The 18,582-nt window shown below is 41.6% G+C and overlaps 1 protein-coding gene across 4 annotated transcripts in view; it reads left to right on the forward strand.

Moving 5' to 3' along the window:
• The window catches only part of auts2a (activator of transcription and developmental regulator AUTS2 a), a 295,612-nt gene that overhangs the window by 98,826 nt on the left and 178,204 nt on the right, over nt 1–18,582 (forward strand). For all 4 annotated transcript variants that reach the window (XM_066695147.1, XM_066695149.1, XM_066695148.1 and 1 more), the window contains one exon: nt 16,252–16,353. In XM_066695147.1, coding sequence (XP_066551244.1) covers nt 16,252–16,353 — 102 coding nt within the window. The remainder of the gene's footprint in view (nt 1–16,251; nt 16,354–18,582) is intronic.

The raw sequence follows: 18,582 nt of genomic DNA on the forward strand, positions 1-18,582 counted from the left end.
AAAACTAAAATGGATTTGTTTTGGCATAAATGCAAAGCGTATTGTTGGTGCAAAGCTGGTAGAGATCCATCACAACAGACTCACAGCTGTAATGGAAGAATCCACATTTAAATGCATGATATTCTGAGGCACTGACACATGTAAATCTTGACTTGCAAACCTGGACTTTTTTCTGTGATGTCACTTGTCCTTATTTAACATATATCCAATGGAGAAGGAGCCATTGGCGGAGAAACAGAGGCCTGGCGGATTGAGTTCTAGTCTAACTGCCTTTTGACACCTTTTGATACCTTTTGATTAGCTCCACAGACCATTTCTCGTATTATTTTTATGGCAGTCTGTCATATTGATTGAGGTCAGGGGGACAAAGGGAGCTGTCCTGCACACTGTCGCTGTATTGCTTCGCTGACCTTGCTTTTAAGCATCAGAAGAGATGTGTATTCAGGGTGGCACGGTTCACAGTACATTGTGTTTCTGACCACAATCCTTGCTGTGGCTCCATTTAGTTTTTCCTTCAGAGAAGTATCACCAACAATGAGTGCTTTGTCTCGGGCTCTGGGGTGTCAAAATGCATCAGTTTCCCTTCATTGTGTCTGAGAGGAAGGTGAACACTTGGAATATGAATTAATAAAGTGAGAGCCTTCTGCACTGGCTAGTTCCAGTTCTGGTCCTTTCGGTTTCAATTGAGCCATTTTGTGATCAGAAGCCACACACTGGGAGATAATCGGTGTGATTTGCCGAACACACAGCGCCATATTCTGGCAGCACCCAAAAAGAGACGGTGTGTTTGCATACCTGAGTATGAGTCATGACAGCGATGGGGAACTATTGTTCTGCTTAATTCAGACCGTTATGTGTAATGGGAAAGCGTTTTACTGCCGTGGATGCGTTTTGCTAAACATCCCTGTGCAGAATGAAATTAATTTCTAAACAAAGGAAAATGAGGGTGCAAGAGACATTGCTGTAGGTGGAGCTCTTGTGTTACAGTTTTGACTGAAGGAAGTTCACCTGCAAGCAGCCGACAAAATGAAAGCAGTTCCTTTGTGAGAAAGCAGTATCTCTCAAGGAAAAGGCTTGTAGCTTGTATATATGTGTGTATGTATGTGTGTGCGTGTGTGTGTGTGTGTTTATATAGAGAGAGATCTGAATTTTATGTAGAAGCCATTAAAAATTGAATTTGCACTTTTTTACTCTCTTTACATTAAACCCGTTTAAAAAAATAAATAAATACACACACATAAACAAGAAGGCCAGGAGGGAGTGGAGCGCCGTGTTATTTACAGCACGTGGTCGCGCAGCTCATCTTTTAACCGAGAACACCTCACCAACGACGAGAACAAACATAAATTTCTCCCCGCCGCAATCTTCCGGTGGCCCTTCATCTTTTGCGCCTGTCAGCGCGCTTTTTCATTTAGCTTGTTGCTACAGGGGGCTTGATGCTGGCAGATTACAACTCGGCAGCCAGTCATTTTCGATTTATCCCAGCCCGTTTCTCCAGTCTGCTGAGCTTTCGCTCGCCAGCATCAATTCAGACACATTGCAATTCCTCAGACCCTTTACCCTCCCCGTCTTCCACTTTCGATCGGTGGGAAATTTAGCTCGCAGCGCTGAGACAAAAAAGAAATATTGTGGCAGGGGAAGCATTTAAGTTAGAAAAGGCAGCCAGGGCTATATTATTACTTAGGCCTCTGTCACCTGTGATGACCCGAGAGAGTGGAGAATATCGATCGCTTGTCACTCAAGGCATTCAGCAGATTGCATTGACAAAGCCTGTCAGGCCTTTAATAGCAAGGTTAGCGGCCTTGGCTCCAGCCCAGGAGAAAACTCTAACTGTGGCCATTACTCGGTGGCTTTTAACCATTCTCTGAGCTGAGAGAGTGGAATGATAGCAGCGAGGAAGTAATTTTACTCTCATAATTGCCTTCCTGTGGTTGACATGTGTAGCTCTGAGAGCAAAGAAGGGGGCCTTACACCAGAACAGGGAGAAGCCCAGTTGTCTGGTTTCACTTTGCCACCTCCGTCGCTCAGAGGAAGAAATGTGAGCGGACGACACGATGAAAAGGGAAAAGCAGTTGTGATTTATCGTTCACAGGAAGTCCATTATATGTGCGGGAGGAAGCGCGGACCCAAAACACAAACAAAGTGGGGGCAAGCCCGGCGAGGGGTCATTAACTCCCTCTCTCAAGCGTCCTGCCAACTGCGCCGGACTCCCTTGAAGTGCAGAGATTCTGATCTTCCGTAATTCTGCACATAAATAAGGCCGTTAAGAGCTTAAATGGTCCCTTTTGTGCTTACTTATGCAGAACTTCTTTTGTCAGGGAAATTTTATCACTCTCCCGCATCTTGTAATTTGGCCGGACACAGGTGGGGAAGCTATTTTTAAAGGCAGTCTTTGCCAGAGGTATGAACTGACAGATCTTGGATGGCAGGTAGCGGTTTGGTTTAAATCAAGAAAGCCAAACGGTTTCGGCTGGGCAGTGTCCTCCGCTTTCCAAGAAAACCTGCTCCTTTAGGAGGGGAAATCTAGCTTTGGTAAACTGAGTAAAAACTAATTATTAATCAAAAAATCACCCATGCTTTTTGCATTTTTTTCCCCCTGCTGTTTTCATGTATTTTAGGAAAGACATAATCAAGGAAATTTACAATTTTGATGTTCCAACTGAGATGAGACCTGCAAATCTTAGTATCTGCGAAGGTTTTTTGCTGTATCGGAAGCACATTTTCTCCCTTTGCTGTTGTGAGATCTGAGATTTCCCCTCTGCCGAGACACAGGAGCGGTCAGACACAAGCGAAACCCACCAGGGACCTGGTGAAATAAGATCGATAACTGTAAAATAAGCAATATCGGCCCATAAGGATATCGGTGAGCAGCAGGACTTATTTTTACTGCGGGGAAAGTGTGCCTGTAATAGACTTGTACTGTATGTCCGTGAAATGATTCAGTTTCCAGTTTTAATCCCAAATCAATGGCACGATACACTAGAACTACGACGCAAAACCGATCTCGACACAGAGTTCGCAGAGCATAGTAACATTTCCAGTGTGTTAAAGCATTGTGTAGGCATCGAGAAACCACATTAAGCACGCGTTTCAGGCAGGTGGGTTAATGAAATATAATAGCAGAACAGTTTAATATATTAATCTGCGTTTAAGAGTTTATAAAAGGTGTTTTTTCATATTAGTGGCTACTGCTTCATAAAAATGTTATAGTTATACTTTTACCCCTGTGTGATTTTCCCATCTAAAGAATGTGATTATTCGGGCATTACAATATCTTTCTTTCTCACCCTTTTTTAACTCACAGAATATCAATACCTGGGCTAGTTTGTCTTAGTCTTTTGAATAATGTATTCAGAACAAGCAGAATGTTTGGAGAGACAATTAATTATTTCCAGTCTCTCTTTTAGTGGAGGGGATATAAAAGAGTGTGTTTTTCAATTTTCTTTCTATCTATCATATAAGAAATGGGCTTTGCTGTGCTGTAGCAATCCTCCTTATTGTGTTTGACCTCAGCGGAGCCGTAGTGAAAAATCGTCAAGCGCCGTCGTGTCTGCGGTTATTGTTGCAGGGATGTCAACAGAACATCTCCCAGCTCCGAAACCTATTTCAGCTAAACACACTTATTACTCCCAGCACTACAGCACTGTACACTCACCTAAAGGATTATTAGGAACACCTGTTCAATTTCTCATTAATGCAATTATCTAACCAACCAATCACATGGCAGTTGCTTCAATGCATTTAGGGGTGTGGTCCTGGTCAAGACAATCTCCTGAACTCCAAACTGAATGTCTGAATGGGAAAGAAAGGTGATTTAAGCAATTTTGAGCGTGGCATGGTTGTTGGTGCCAGACGGGCCGGTCTGAGTATTTCACAATCTGCTCAGTTACTGGGATTTTCACGCACAACCATTTCTAGGGTTTACAAAGAATGGTGTGAAAAGGGAAAAACATCCAGTATGCGGCAGTCCTGTGGGCGAAAATGCCTTGTTGATGCTAGAGGTCAGAGGAGAATGGGCCGACTGATTCAAGCTGATAGAAGAGCAACTTTGACTGAAATAACCACTCGTTACAACCGAGGTATGCAGCAAAGCATTTGTGAAGCCACAACACGTACAACCTTGAGGCGGATGGGCTACAACAGCAGAAGACTCCACCGGGTACCACTCATCTCCACTACAAATAGGAAAAAGAGGCTACAATTTGCACAAGCTCACCAAAATTGGACAGTTGAAGACTGGAAAAATGTTGCCTGGTCTGATGAGTCTCGATTTCTCTTGAGACATTCAGATGGTAGAGTCAGAATTTGGCGTAAACAGAATGAGAACATGGATCCATCATGCCTTGTTACCACTGTGCAGGCTGGTGATGGTGGTGTAATGGTGTGGGGGATGTTTTCTTGGCACACTTTAGGCCCCTTAGTGCCAATTGGGCATCATTTAAATGCCACGGCCTACCTGAGCATTGTTTCTGACCATGTCCATCCCTTTATGACCACCATGTACCCATCCTCTGATGGCTACTTCCAGCAGGATAATGCACCATGTCACAAAGGTCGAATCATTTCAAATTGGTTTCTTGAACATGACAATGAGTTCACTGTACTAAACTGGCCCCCACAGTCACCAGATCTCAACCCAATAGAGCATCTTTGGGATGTGGTGGAACGGGAGCTTCGTGCCCTGGATGTGCATCCCACAAATCTCCATCAACTGCAAGATGCTATCCTATCAATATGGGCCAACATTTCTAAAGAATGCTTTCAGCACCTTGTTGAATCAATGCCACGTAGAATTAAGGCAGTTCTGAAGGCGAAAGGGGGTCAAACACAGTATTAGTATGGTGTTCCTAATAATCCTTTAGGTGAGTGTATAATGTCATGCATGTTCAGGAAGGGACGTAGGGCTGGGGACGAGTTGGTGTTTCTGCCATAGCATACATTCAAATGCCAGGAACACGGATGTAACGTGTCATTCGCCTGCGCTTTTGAAGGATCTCTCCAGATAATGACACTTGATCTTTTCCTGTGCCTTGAGTCTCCTCTTTTGTTTTCCTTTTCTTTCACAAGGACTGTATATAATCTTGTCAAAACGGACAGTTTATCTTCCAAAATTGCCCCAAAATACACCAGGATAATAAGTTTCAGAGTGTCAATACACACAGAAACAACCCGTATTGTATGTAGCGCGTTTCGTGATTAAATATCTCCAGGCCTTTTTCTACAGTACGAACCAGGGACAGGAAACGGCAGGTCAATCAAATGCCAATTATTTATAATGGAACTAATTGCAAAAGAAAGCTAGAGTTAAAATAGTATATTTGTACACAAGATTTAAAGTTCCCGACGGACTTGGATTCTCTAATAAGCTGAGAAAAAGCATCTGAGAGCATTTATATACACGTGCATTTTGTGTGTGTGTGTTGTACTCTAGTTTTATATTTGTGGAAAATACAAAATTTGCTCTGCAGATGGTATGATTTAATAATGGATCAAATAGCAATGCACATATTAATTTGTGCTTATTATAGCTCTGCTTTTAGTTACATTGTATAGTTTCTGTCCAAATGCGAGGAATAATAAAATTGTGGCTGTGTTTGGTAATAGGTATGCTATTCACCATAATTACAGCACTATTAGGTATAATTACAGTGGACTCAGTTTGTACTTTAACTTCTTATCTGGGTTGAGTACCGCATTGTACCGATTTAGGATCAGCTCTATGGGCAGAACTACGTTTTTGTGATGATCTTGTCATCCTGAGCAGACTGCGTATCCGGATCAATCAGGTGTTTGCTGGCTGTGGCGCGCTGTCTGCGCTGTGGGTCCGCTGTCAGCTTTAGATTCATTTCACTTAACTGAAATCAATACTCGCCCTTGCGACTTACTCTGTTAAAAGATCTGAAAGGAGCACTGTTGCCTTTTAAAGATTTATCAACTGTGCGTTTCTTAATAAATGCAATGCAGCCTTAGAGTCCAGCTGCCAGAGACGGTCACACAAATGTAAACAAATAAAGTTTTAACAGATTTCAATTGGAATTAATAAGTGGAAACTCACCGAATGTATAGGAATGACTAAAGAAATACAATATAATCAGCTCAACAATGTTCAGCATCAGTGCTGTCCTATGCCATGTAATCTAGAACTGAAATGGAGACAAATAATTTAATATGAATGTGAAAACAAACATGCCTTTGTTTATTATTGGCCTGCAGTGCTACAGAGCTGTGAAAGTGGTAAACTATGCTTCAGATTGAGTTCTTTAAGATGTACAGCCCTGCCTGAACCATTGGCTTGAAACAGAAGGCTTTTAAATAGACATTCTTCAGAAAAAGGCCTACATCTAACTAATCCACCTTTACCAAAAGTATAAATATCTGTGCATCTTATTTTCCCCTTTTTCAGCTGTATAATTTGAGTTGTATATGTTTTTTTTTTAAAGCAGTTTAAGAAGGAAAGTTTACAGCGGGGATTAGTAATACTGAAATCTTAGACATGCAGCAAATTAGCCAAAAGGGAACAGTATACTCTGTAAGCAGTTCTTTCTCTTCCACTAATCCTCATACGGAGGAAAGCCAAGCACGGGTCGGGTGAAAAACATTCTCATTAGTCTGAACCCGGCTTGCCAAAACAGAGCAATTAATAGCTGGATATCCAGTTCTTCAGGGTCAACTTCACCTGTTGAAAGAGCGATCCCTCTCAGCCAGAGAACCTCGGCACTAAATACTAGAGTCTTGTGAGCCAAGCATTTGAAACGTTGAGGAAAAGGAGCCATTACTGATTTCCATCGCATACATTACAGTATGCTGTGAAATGCACGTGTGTTTTCACTCAAACAAAAGCTCTTTAGTATTTCTGTATAGCCCATTCTTAATTACTGATTAATAGAAGAAAATTAGGTCGATTGCAATGTTCTCCTATCAGCATACAGGATATGTCTCACTTCATCTCTACATAAAGTCTGATTGTTTTGAAATAATTTAATCTGCCATGCATTTAATATGATGTATGTTTTAAGTCACGTGACCGCTCTTTAAACATACAGATTCCAGCCCTGTGTAACAATACACCTTTATGCAATTACATGGTTACAGATTAATTTAGGATTTCATTGTTTCACCAGCTCCACAAACGTTGCTAATCCTGTTGGGTGATTAATCCCACTTAATATTTCAGAAGTCTCTTGGGGGGGTGGGGGAGGAAAATTCTTAATTTCATATTAACCCATTATTAGACACTGTGTAAACCTTCAGACATTACTCATTGCCTTTGCCAACCTTCAAAAACCTTTGTGTTTTTTTTAAGCATCCTTTAGTGCATATTAAGCGTTGGATTCATGTTGGTCATCATATATTGAAGCTAATTTAATTTTCTTGAGGGTTTTGGAGGGCCACATTAGCCTAAACGGTGCACATTCAGTTTGTGTGCGTGTGTGTGTGTGTGTGTGCGCTCTGAAAGGTTTTAAGTTATTCACCTTAAATTAAACTTTATTGGACGTTTAGCAATTTATTTACCACACATTACCTATGTGTTAATGCATGCTTCAGGGCTTAGCATAATAGCCCGAGCCCTGACCTATTTAAATGTTCACACTGGTGGCACGTCTGAGACTAGTCTCCAAGATGTTTTTAATGTCCACTCTGGCCGTCCGCAGTGTAAACAGCTGGATTTCCAACAGCCCCACGAGTCCCTGTCTCTCTCACAGTCGCCTAGCGCGAACTATTTCTGTACCATGAAAAAAAAAACTCCAACTGGAAGCATTTGTTTATCATATTACCGGCTCACATGAGCCCCGCGCACGGCTTGACCCAGTGTTAAGTGTCTGCGGTAAATTTCATTGCCTCCATCTACTGGAAGTCCTGCCAATATACTGGCAGCGTATTCCTTGTGGAAAATAAATGGCAATAAAAAAGAGAAATGATAGCCCTCGCAAGTGGAGAGGAGCGCGGTTTTATTGAGACCGGACGGCTCTGGAGATGTGACTTGGCACGCAGACGCAGGCTTAGGAGAGCGCGAGTGAAAACTGATATTGGAGTAACGACTCTGTGGCAGAGACATGGGAATAATTTAATTAATTGCACACAAATTTCTTTGATGAATAGTTATGTGGTGATAAGCACGAGGTCGGGCGGCAGAATGAGTTTCAGCTTTTTAATGGCTCGGCACAGCTGCAGGTTTGGAAAGGATCCCATGTCTTTTCTTCCCTTTTTTTTTCCATGGCCTCTTCTGTTTTCCTTCCCTCTCTCTCTCTCTCTCTCTCTCTGCCTGGAGAGCCTCTTGGCTGCTGGTGTTTATGGGTAGCCACCGTGTGTACAATCACAAGGTGTTTTGCTGTGATTTTGGCTTCCTAATGGGCTGAGATGCAATTCCTCTTCCTCTCCTTTCTCTCGGCACTGGGAGGCACTTCTGTGATAGAGCAGTATAGTCATAAAATGCATGCACACACAGACACATATGGAAACACACACAGACACACAGATATGGACACACATGGACACACAAAGACACACAGATAGACACGGACAGACTGACCGACTGACTCAGACTCACAGACAGACACAGACGGACACACACGCACACACACACTCACACAGAGCAAGTTTTGTTTTATATGATATGCACTGTTAAGTCTGAAATTAATTTTAACGACCCTGTTCTGGATTCTGAATCACGCTAACTCTGCAGGGCATGTATATATGATACTGTTCACTAAAGCCCCTGGAGGGATTTTATTCCCTCTCTTAAATCCAGTCCATGCTTTGGAAATGCATACGGATCTTAATGCACTCTGTAGCGAGACCAGAGATATGCCTTTTACTTTTGTAGGTGAAAAAAGATACAGGTTCTTTAACAACATATTGAAATACGTTTGAGATATTGAACAGATGCTGATTGTTAATAGCCGCTCAAAGGAAGGAAATAACTATTTTGTTTCATTTTTTTTTTTACTTCCTAAATTAAACCAGTATGAATTCAAATTCTGCTTCCGTACTGATATTCCTGTCACCTATCAGTCTCGTCTATTTGTGTAGCGTGGATTAATTATTTATTTTGTATATACTGTCCGTACAGGGGCTTTTGTAAATGTGTCCCATGTTTAGCCAATGTTTTAACTCATGGTTGGCAGTGGGCCTGTGGATGGCAGTGATGACAACAAGACTGGAGGCCAAGGGCAATGCAGTCAGTTTATTGTTACTCTCTAGTAGTGCCTGTATTAACAGAGCCTCCACTGTCTCCTAGTAGTTTTTTTGTTTTCTTAATAGGAAGGAGGAAATGCAAGTAAAGCCGGCTGACCAGAAGGCATTCCTGACTCGGGGATCAGAGCACAGCGTAATCAATAGTGCTGGTCAGAGTCTGGTGATCAATCAGGCTGGAATTTATTGGTTTGAATTAGATTGGGCATTAATTATGAGCTCTCAGATTAATTACACGGGGTCTCTGTTTTTTCCAGAATAAAATGGCTGCAGTCAGCCTCCTATCTGCGCTGCTTTTATGAACGGGCCTTGGAGTGAAGGCTTCATTGCCTCCATCGATATATTCGGGCAGAACTTTCTCTTTCTCCGTTCCTGTCGAGTTGACGTCACTGAAAAGTGCATCAGTCCGGCAGTCTTCGTTAGCTCCGCGAATTGCTGAAATAAGTTGACGTCGCGGAAAACAAAGTAATTCTAATCACAATTATTTTATCATCGTTTCTAACTGTTTTATTCGCACACCGGCGGGAGGGAGCGACTTTAAAATAATCAAATGTAATACATGATTAAAATGAATAAGCTGTCTTGCCACCGCAGCAGCTAAAAAGAGAAAAAATCTCCCTCTGATCTGCAATGACAAGTTGCTGTTTTGCATCCAGGGACAATGCCCTGCCTGTCGTTCATATTTAATAAGCCCCAGCCTCAGAGTGCAGAAGAAGGTCAGTCTCGGGCCGCGTGGGTCGTCCGTGTGACACATGATTTCGCCGCTGTCTGAAAGATAAACAAAATGATCAACAGTCCCTTACTGACTCCGACTGCTCTTGTATTTGTGTCCGCATTACGTTATTGGAAATTGCATTTCGGATTGACCACACTTGACTGTTTCCAACTGTTACCGTTAAGAGACTGAGGTCACATGCTGTCTGGCCCTGTGTGCCCCTGCTGGACACGCAGCGGGGCTGATGTGATTTTATTTAATTTTATTTTTTCCTCCCTGCGTGAATTCCTGTGTGAAACAGGCTGGCCTGGCAGATTATTTCCCTTCCTCTTAGAGCCCCCGTGTGGGTCGGCCACGGCTTCAAGAGAACGCAGACGGGGGGACCAAACGACGATGTCATCTCTCCTCAGGGGCCCGAGACCTTTCTGCTCCCGTGGTTCGGCTGGCCGCATCTGTGCCTGAAATTTAAACGTTTCATTCCGATTTATGCTTAACTTTCTATTGTGATTCTTCTGTCTGATTAGGAACAAGTACACAATTTCAAACATGTTTTATTAAACGTGTGCCTGATATCAGTAAGTACATAATAAATATTTACTAACCACAAATGACCTGTTTTGCATAATTATGGAAAATAAAAGACCATCCTTATTGCAGTAGATATATAGATGCAGGTTTAATAGCATGTAGTGTAGGTGCACTAAACTGGAGTATTAATTGAAAGGGATTTCAGCTAGTCATGAAAGATTAGCATTTATATCAAAAGGATTTAGACAGCCAGCGTTTGGGGACTGGGAGTTAGATTCTTCTGATCGGAAAGCCACCACCTTGTACGTTTTAATAGTTGTTATATATATACAGATAGAGACCTGTGAAAGTGGCATAAAGGAGTTATTTAATGTGACGACATTGGAGACCCAGGGGTTTGACATTAGAGCAGGAAGTCGACAATTTATTACGAGCGGCCTTGGTAGCGCTGGATTATCTATAAAACTTTTATGGTCCTCCCTGAGTGGCAAGCAGCCATAAAACTTGCTTGAATGAGGGACTTGTTAATTTACTTGTTAAAGCAAATTAAAAATTTATAAGCGCTTTTAGGTAAATGAGATCTTCTTTCATTGCAGCCCTTGTGGGCCTGCTGGATCCTAGGAGGACAGGTTGGCTGTTCTCAAACATCACAGCAGAACAATAAAAGCTATTAAATTGTTCCAGGTTTATTACCGCCGAGCTCCGCAGCTGTTGTTGTGCGTAACTAAGGGAAACCAGGAGCTGAAAACACGGAATCTCAGTGGTGGAGAAATGGTGTCTCTGTTTTTATGGGGGGTTATCTCTGAGGATTTCGGTTTGCTTTGCTCACTGTGCTTATGAAAGCAAGTATTCTTTATATATATATATATATATATATATATATCAGGAAAAATAGGCAACACACTTTCTATATCCCTGCACTGCAATAGACTGTACTTTACGTTGAATGCACATTGACTAAACATTTAATTTTAGGACCCTCAAAACATGATGGTATTGACTACATAGGTCAAGCAGGTTGTAGGATTGATTTTTGCAGTGGTGTCCAGTTTCAGAGCTATTTCCTATCGAGAAAATCAGTCGTGAACAAATAAATACACTTACAAACCTGCTGAGAACACTCTTTATATCATCCAGACTGAAAAAGCCATCCTAGCTATCTGTACCCCCCCAATAATACAATAATTAATTTCAGGGCTTCAGACTAGGGTTATGCAAAATGATGCAGGCTGTTGCAGCTTCCCAAAGGCACGGTGTACCCAAGCAGTTAGCAAATGGGGAAGTGAAAGTGACAGGACACTTTACAGTACTGCACGGGGCAAAAGAAATACTGTGTAACAGCCAACGTTTCAAGAGCGCCAGAAGAATTCCTGTGCCGAAACATTTACGGCCAGACTCCTTTTCTCTTAACGGTGCTGAGGAATTTATGGCGGCTGTAAATCGTGAGAGAACTTTGCGGTAATAACGCGTCATTGTGCAACTGCAGTGGGGCAGCGATATAAACTGCAACAAAAGTAATGTGTTGCTTTTTATCTGAATTGAAGCTATAAAGCATATTTAGCTATTTATAGTTTGTTGGCCTAAGAGGGGCATTGGTTTGGCTCCAAAGTTGGAAGTACATAAAACCCAAGTATGGTAGATTACCAAGGTCCAATTCAGCGCATTTTAGGGGCTGTCATTAATTAAAATGCCACTCCTGGGTTTTACTATCTGGTTGAGACGGGGGTTTATGCATTGGATGGAAAACATTACTGTAATTTTTTGATACGCAGTCAAAGTCACTGTAGCATTTGGCGTGCCTCCACCCCATCAGAATCCAATTCAGCGTCTCAGTCGGTCCCTTTCAGATAAGCGATAAGTTGTAGCTCGGCTTTCGCCCCGCTCGAACAAGCATAGGGTTAAAATAACATTGCTTTCGCTGGGTGTTTTCACGGGGGGATAGGTTCTTTTTATTACTTTCTCACATCAAAGAAACAGCAGAATAAGTTAATCTTGAGCAGTGTGGATGTTTTAGGGTGCACACTGCCAAAGAGTCGTGCTGACTACTGATTGAAAACAGTTGTTAATTCTATACTTCAATAAATTTAGAATGGGGGGGAGAGAGAAAAAAATCCTTTCCTAATAAATAGCAGATTGAGGGAAAACAAGACTTTACTGTGTGAGAATTAATGGCAGATGCATTTACTGGTAGTTTAAATGTTTCATTAGATGTTAATGTCTTGCTGTGTTTTTAATTGTTGAGAAATTAGCCTCTGGAATATTAAAACCATCTGTTTGTTATCTTGATGGAAACAGAGTCTCTCTCCGATAAGGCCATTTGTGGATTTCAGTCCTCATATTGCTCCCATTATGAAACGCTTTTAACGAGCGGTGTAACGACAACTTGGAATGACCACAAAACGAGATATAATCTGGCTCCCAAACCTGTGTTTTGTGTTTTATTGCATTATGTTTTTATTTTTTTCTAAAAGAACATGCTTATGGTCGTACAGACACACCACTTGTAACCCAAGAACTCAGTATGTTAATAACATACACAAAATTGTATTAAACCAAATGGAATAAAAAAAGAGAGAGGCGAAGGAACAACGTTCATGTGCAAACTTTGCCATGCCTTGACGAATTCCTCTGTGTGCCCGTTGAGTGCCCACTGACTTTCCCCACATTTAGGAAACATGTTCAAGGATTTGATGGTCAGCTGGATTTCAGGTCCATGAGATAAGTGGTTTTGAGATGTTACATGTTTAGGCCAATACAACTGGAGATACTTTTATAATCCCACAGTCTTTACAACAATCTCTGCGAAGAAAAAACCCTTACATATCATATTGTGATACACAAGGGCCTGTATCGAAGGCATTTCTTAAGCTTAGAAATCTAAATTGTGTGTAGTTTTCCTCTGCAAAATCTTTTTATCTGTGAGAAGGACAAGATGTACTGTAGGTCTTCTTAACAAATGGTATAATTGTGTTTAGTACATTGCTGCACTAAACGCTCTGTTAAAAGATATTAAGCATGGTATCTGTGTCTGTCTACCTTGGCAAAATACATTTTCAAAATGCTTTAACAAAAAAAAAAAGGAAAATGAAGCAGCCAAGGTATACATTTGCAAATTGGTATGTAATGTTGCTCAGTAATGTAATACAACTGGAAAATGATCCTCTGTTTATTGAATTTGGTTTTATTGTAGGGCTGTTTTATACCCTTAGCATTTACTAAACTGTATTTGATTAAGCTTTTGCTTTTATATGGTTCTCCTGTATCGTACAGTTAAGACTATTGGTTTTAAGATTTGGTTTCTGGAGGATATGACAGCGTTTGCTTACCAAGCACTAATTTAATTTATTTACCAGCGTTTGTGTTCCTGCTCTCAGTACCTGCATCAGCAGAACTGGAGGCCCGTGAACGCCAGACACGGGAAATAAACAAAGCGGCACATTTAATCATTTTCTAAAAGCATAATTGTGAGGAAGTGTCTGTGGCAGCTTCCCCCTTCCAGGCAGTTATGTGCAGTTATGAGTTATTTAACCTCTCGCGCTGTACTACCACTTTCAATGGTTTTTGCGATATTAAAAGCTGCACTCGGCAATGAGCGCATAGATCTTCTAAAGTAAGCTTTCGGCTCCTCTGTGATCTACCATATTGTTCAGCAGAACTGTAATTAGTTTAATTGTAGTGGGTCAACATAATTTGAAGAACAACCAGCAGATAATCATAGCATTTTTCCCCCTTTCTTTCTGTTCTTCAGCACGCCTTTGAAGTATTCAGCGGAGAATGTAATTTTCGGCATCTCGTAATCATTTTAGTATGTATACTTGTAGGGTTGGGATATTTTACATATTTATATATTTATACGTTACACGTTTCTTGTATATAATAAGTATCCGTTTATTTTTTTAGTTTTGTATGTATGTTTGTGTGTGTGTGTGTAGAGAGAGAGGGAAATTTGTTAGAATTAATTAGCGCTATTGGAAGCCCTTGTTTCTCCTTTGAGGTTCTCACTTCGGTATCTCCCTGGCTCCTTCTGTTCCCTCAAGCGCTTCCTTGTGTGGCCTGCTTTTTTTCCTCTCGTCTGCAGCTCATCAGTTGCTCCAAGTGGTCTGTCTTTCTTATCACATTTTGCACTCAGGCGACAAAAAGCTCGCCGCCTTTCGCCCGTGTGGAGCTCTCCCAGGGCAGGCATCTTTTCAGAGTGCTAATGGCTACAGAAAAGGCCTGTTTTCGTTTTAATTATGTGTTTTACTCAAGGGCCCTTTATTTCTTTCTCCCCCATAATTGACAGCCAGTGCCAGTAAATGGGTATATTTTCATGCCCTCGTTTTTAACGCGACCTATAAAACGGAACCTGCGCCGATGCCGTGCCGTGAGAGACGGCCTGTCTAGGTAAACAATCCCCCCGTGTGTTATGTTATACTCTGGTTTTTCTAATACATGGCATTGGGCCCATTTACTACTTTGCTCCGTTTTCAGCTATAAAGCAGTTTTATGTGCTTTGAAATAAAGCCCAAGAGGCTTTTGGCAGGGATGGTCGTTTGGAAGCAGCACTGAGGAAGCGACTAAGGACATAAATCGTAACTTGGACAGCTCTCAGAGTTCCCAAGTGTCAGACATTGTTCTCCAGACTTCTGGGCTCAGATGTTTGGATCACGTCCTTTCTTGTGTTTTGTAAACTGTGTCTGGAAAACGACACCTGCTGAGCTCCTGTTGTCTCTTTGGTGTGTCTGCTGTGCTGCATTTGAAGTTTTTTTTTGTGTATTTTATGTGCTGTGGCAGCTCCGCAGCAGGTTAAGCACACAACTGTACCGCTGTGTCTCAGTGTCCAGGCCGATGCGGGGATTCCTGTGAATAAACCCCAGCTTTGGTCTGAAACAGAGACGCTGTGTTTCTAGTCTTTCTCTTTTCTCCGGCCGGTGATGCACAATGTCTCATGTGCGAATCGGTTGCAATAGGATTGGCTTTATTTATATAATTAATTATTTATGCAGAAATAATGTCAAAAGAAGCACTTCATTGTCACACTGAGCTCGTGGTACTCCATACAATATAATGAAATGTCACAGGAGAGTGAATTTAATTGATTGAAACCACTGGCGTTAGGTTTATTAAAGTTGGGCCCCTGTGTACGAGGGGAATCGACCTTTACATCTGTGTATGTGGGGTAGAGCAGTCCTGTAAAGAATGAGAAACCTCACTGTTTTGTTACATCTTAACAAAATGCCAGATGTATTGGTTGAGATTTATTGTTACTGTTTGGCAAAAGCAACTTAGTCAGGTTCACATATTCAAACACTCAGAGGAGTATAATTGTTACATAAATGTATACTATAGGCTATACATTTAAAACAATACTTTACAATTTTACTTAGTGTAGCTTGATAACCTGTGGCCATTTTACTATTTATTAACATATTTCATCTGTAGTAACAGCTTGTGGTTTGTGACTCACGGAAGTTGTGTCCCGCCTTCTGCAATCAGAAACAGTCTCATGACACACTATCATGTTGTTTTGAGCTCCTGTACAGTGCAATCGTGTGTGTGTGGTATCTTTCTTTACAATCATAAAAGGTTGGTAGTATTCCTTCAATGGTTCACTTATCTTTTAGCCTGCAAGATCACATGCACAGAACAGAAACTGGGGCCTTTTACGTTCTGGCTATTTGTAGGTATTTGTTGTGTAGCTTGATTTGGAAAATATTCTGAATTAGAAAATGTTTTTTAGCAAGCTGCGTATTGGAGCTGGTACAATTAAACCAAGATATAGTTTTCAAAACAGATCTTTTTAACGATTGCGTGTTTCTTTCATTTTTGTTTTTAAGCTAAAACCTGGACAAAACAACTGCAAGGACAGCGACAGCGAGAGTGTCAGCGGCGAATCGAAGCACTCCATCCGCAGCAGCTCCCGAGAACGGCTCAGTGATGTAAGTCCTGCGTCTCATGTTCCCAGAGCCGCCCCGGCCTGACTTACATCACGACCCGTCCCTGCCGCATTCACACCTGTGTGTCTGAGAGTCCGAATGCCAGCCACTCTGGTTGTGGACTCAGCGAATGACAGAAGGGCTGAGGTTGTGATGTATCCCGAGCTGGCCTTGACTTTGTCTTATCTTTGTATGAGAGTGATCAGTGAACACAATTGGTCTCTGCCTGTCGTGGTGGATAGATTTGTATCTCTTTTATCATTCCTAATATATATTTTTCTTATACTATATATGCAGTGAGGTGCAGCTGAGTAAAAAAAATATTAGAAAGGGTGCTGTAAATGCTTAAAACTAGGTAAAATAATAAATTAGTTTGAATCTGTTTTCAAAATGTATAACCACAGAGTTGGGTTCAGCCAAGTTGTTGTCACTTTTTCAATGTACGAGGACCGACTCCCAGAGCCTGTTTCCTTCGGTAAGTGCTATCCCTATACATCTGCCAGCCTCTGCTTGAACTGCCCCAGAACTGCCCAAGAACTGCCCCAGAACTGCCTAAAAACTGCCCACAAATTCCACAGAACTGCCCCAAAACTGCCACATGGCTGCCCTAAAACTGCCCACAAACTGCCCTCGAACTACCTAAAAACTGCCCTGGAACTGCCCCCAAACTACCTCAAAACTGCCCACAAACTACCTCAAAACTGCCCCAGAACTGCCCTAAAATTCCCCCGAACGAACTGCCCCAGTTGAATTGCACCCCTCAATCACCACAGCCTCAATACTCTCTATCAACCCCGCAGTGGGAATAAAACAGGAGTCTGTATGTGAAAAGGGGCTCAGAAAGAGTACAAGAGTACAATGTTTGATAATCAAGTGTGTACCGTGCCTTTGTCTTTCAGTTCCACAGGGATCAGTACTAGGGCCTTTGCTTTTTCTAATCTATATTAAAGATCTGGACTCTGGGATAGTTAGCAAACTTGTGCAATTTGCCGGTGATACTAAAATAGGCGGCTCAGCAGATACAATCTCGGCAGCACAGGCTTTTCAAAGGGACTTAGATAATATTCAGTTGTGGGCCGACACCTGGCAGATGAAATTCAATGTGGACAAGTGCAAGTTATTACATGCAGGTAACAAAAATGTCCAATAATTACACAATGGGAGGAATAGAACTATCGCATCACTAGAAGTATCACATGAGAAAGACCTAGGAGTCTACGTGGACTCCTCACTTTCTCCATCCAAACTTTATCTAGGGTATATTGTCAAAAGTGTAGAATTGAGATCAAGGGCAGTGATGTTCAGACTGTACAATGCACTAGTTAGAGCTCATCTGGATACTGTGGACAGTTCTGGGCTCCACACTTCAAGAAAGATATCGCTGCTCTAGAGGCAGTTCAGAGGAGAGCAACCAGACTTATTCCAGGTCTGAAGGGAATGTCCTACTGAGAGACTGAGGAACTGAACCTTTTCACCCTGGAACAGAGGAGACTACGTGGGGACTTGATCCAAGTCTTCAAAATCATGAATGGCATCGACCACATCAAACCAGAGGAGCTTTTCCAGATCAGCAGGGACACACGCACCCGGGGACACAAATGGAAATTGGACTTCAAGGCATTCAAGACAGAAAACAGGAGACACTTCTTCACACAGAGAGGCATCACAATCTGAACAAACTCCCCAGCGATGTGGCTGAAGAGACAATTTGGGAACATTCAGAAACAGACTGGATAGGATCCTTGGATCACTTAGTTATTAATGGACACCAAACGAGCACGATGGGGCGACTGGCCTCCTCTCATTTGTAAACTTTCTTATGTTCTTATTTGTGTTTAATCCAGTTTTATTATTATTTAAAGAAAGGTTACTGACTAAGTTATGGCCTTGTGTTGTGATTATTATTTGAACATTTGCAGCAGTGCATCAATGTTTATGCTTTTCAGACGGCGCATTGGAAGATATTATCCCGAAAGGTACAAAGTAATGGGGAGAGATTAGAAATAAACCAGGGAAGCTGTTTACAAGGAAGGATTTGCGATTTAGTTTAACGAGTTTACTTTTCTTGTTGTTATCTTTAATAAAACACAGAGGTACTATGATTCTTCAAGTGATTTACTATTTTTTTTTTACCAGTAATACAGGCAGCTTCCGTTATAATTTATACAGCTAAGTGAATTATTTAATCTGCAAAAAGGTAATGTTAATTTCTTGTCTACAGTATTTTTTTCC

This window comes from Amia ocellicauda, chromosome 22, assembly GCF_036373705.1.
Source record: "Amia ocellicauda isolate fAmiCal2 chromosome 22, fAmiCal2.hap1, whole genome shotgun sequence".
NCBI lineage: Eukaryota > Metazoa > Chordata > Actinopteri > Amiiformes > Amiidae > Amia > Amia ocellicauda.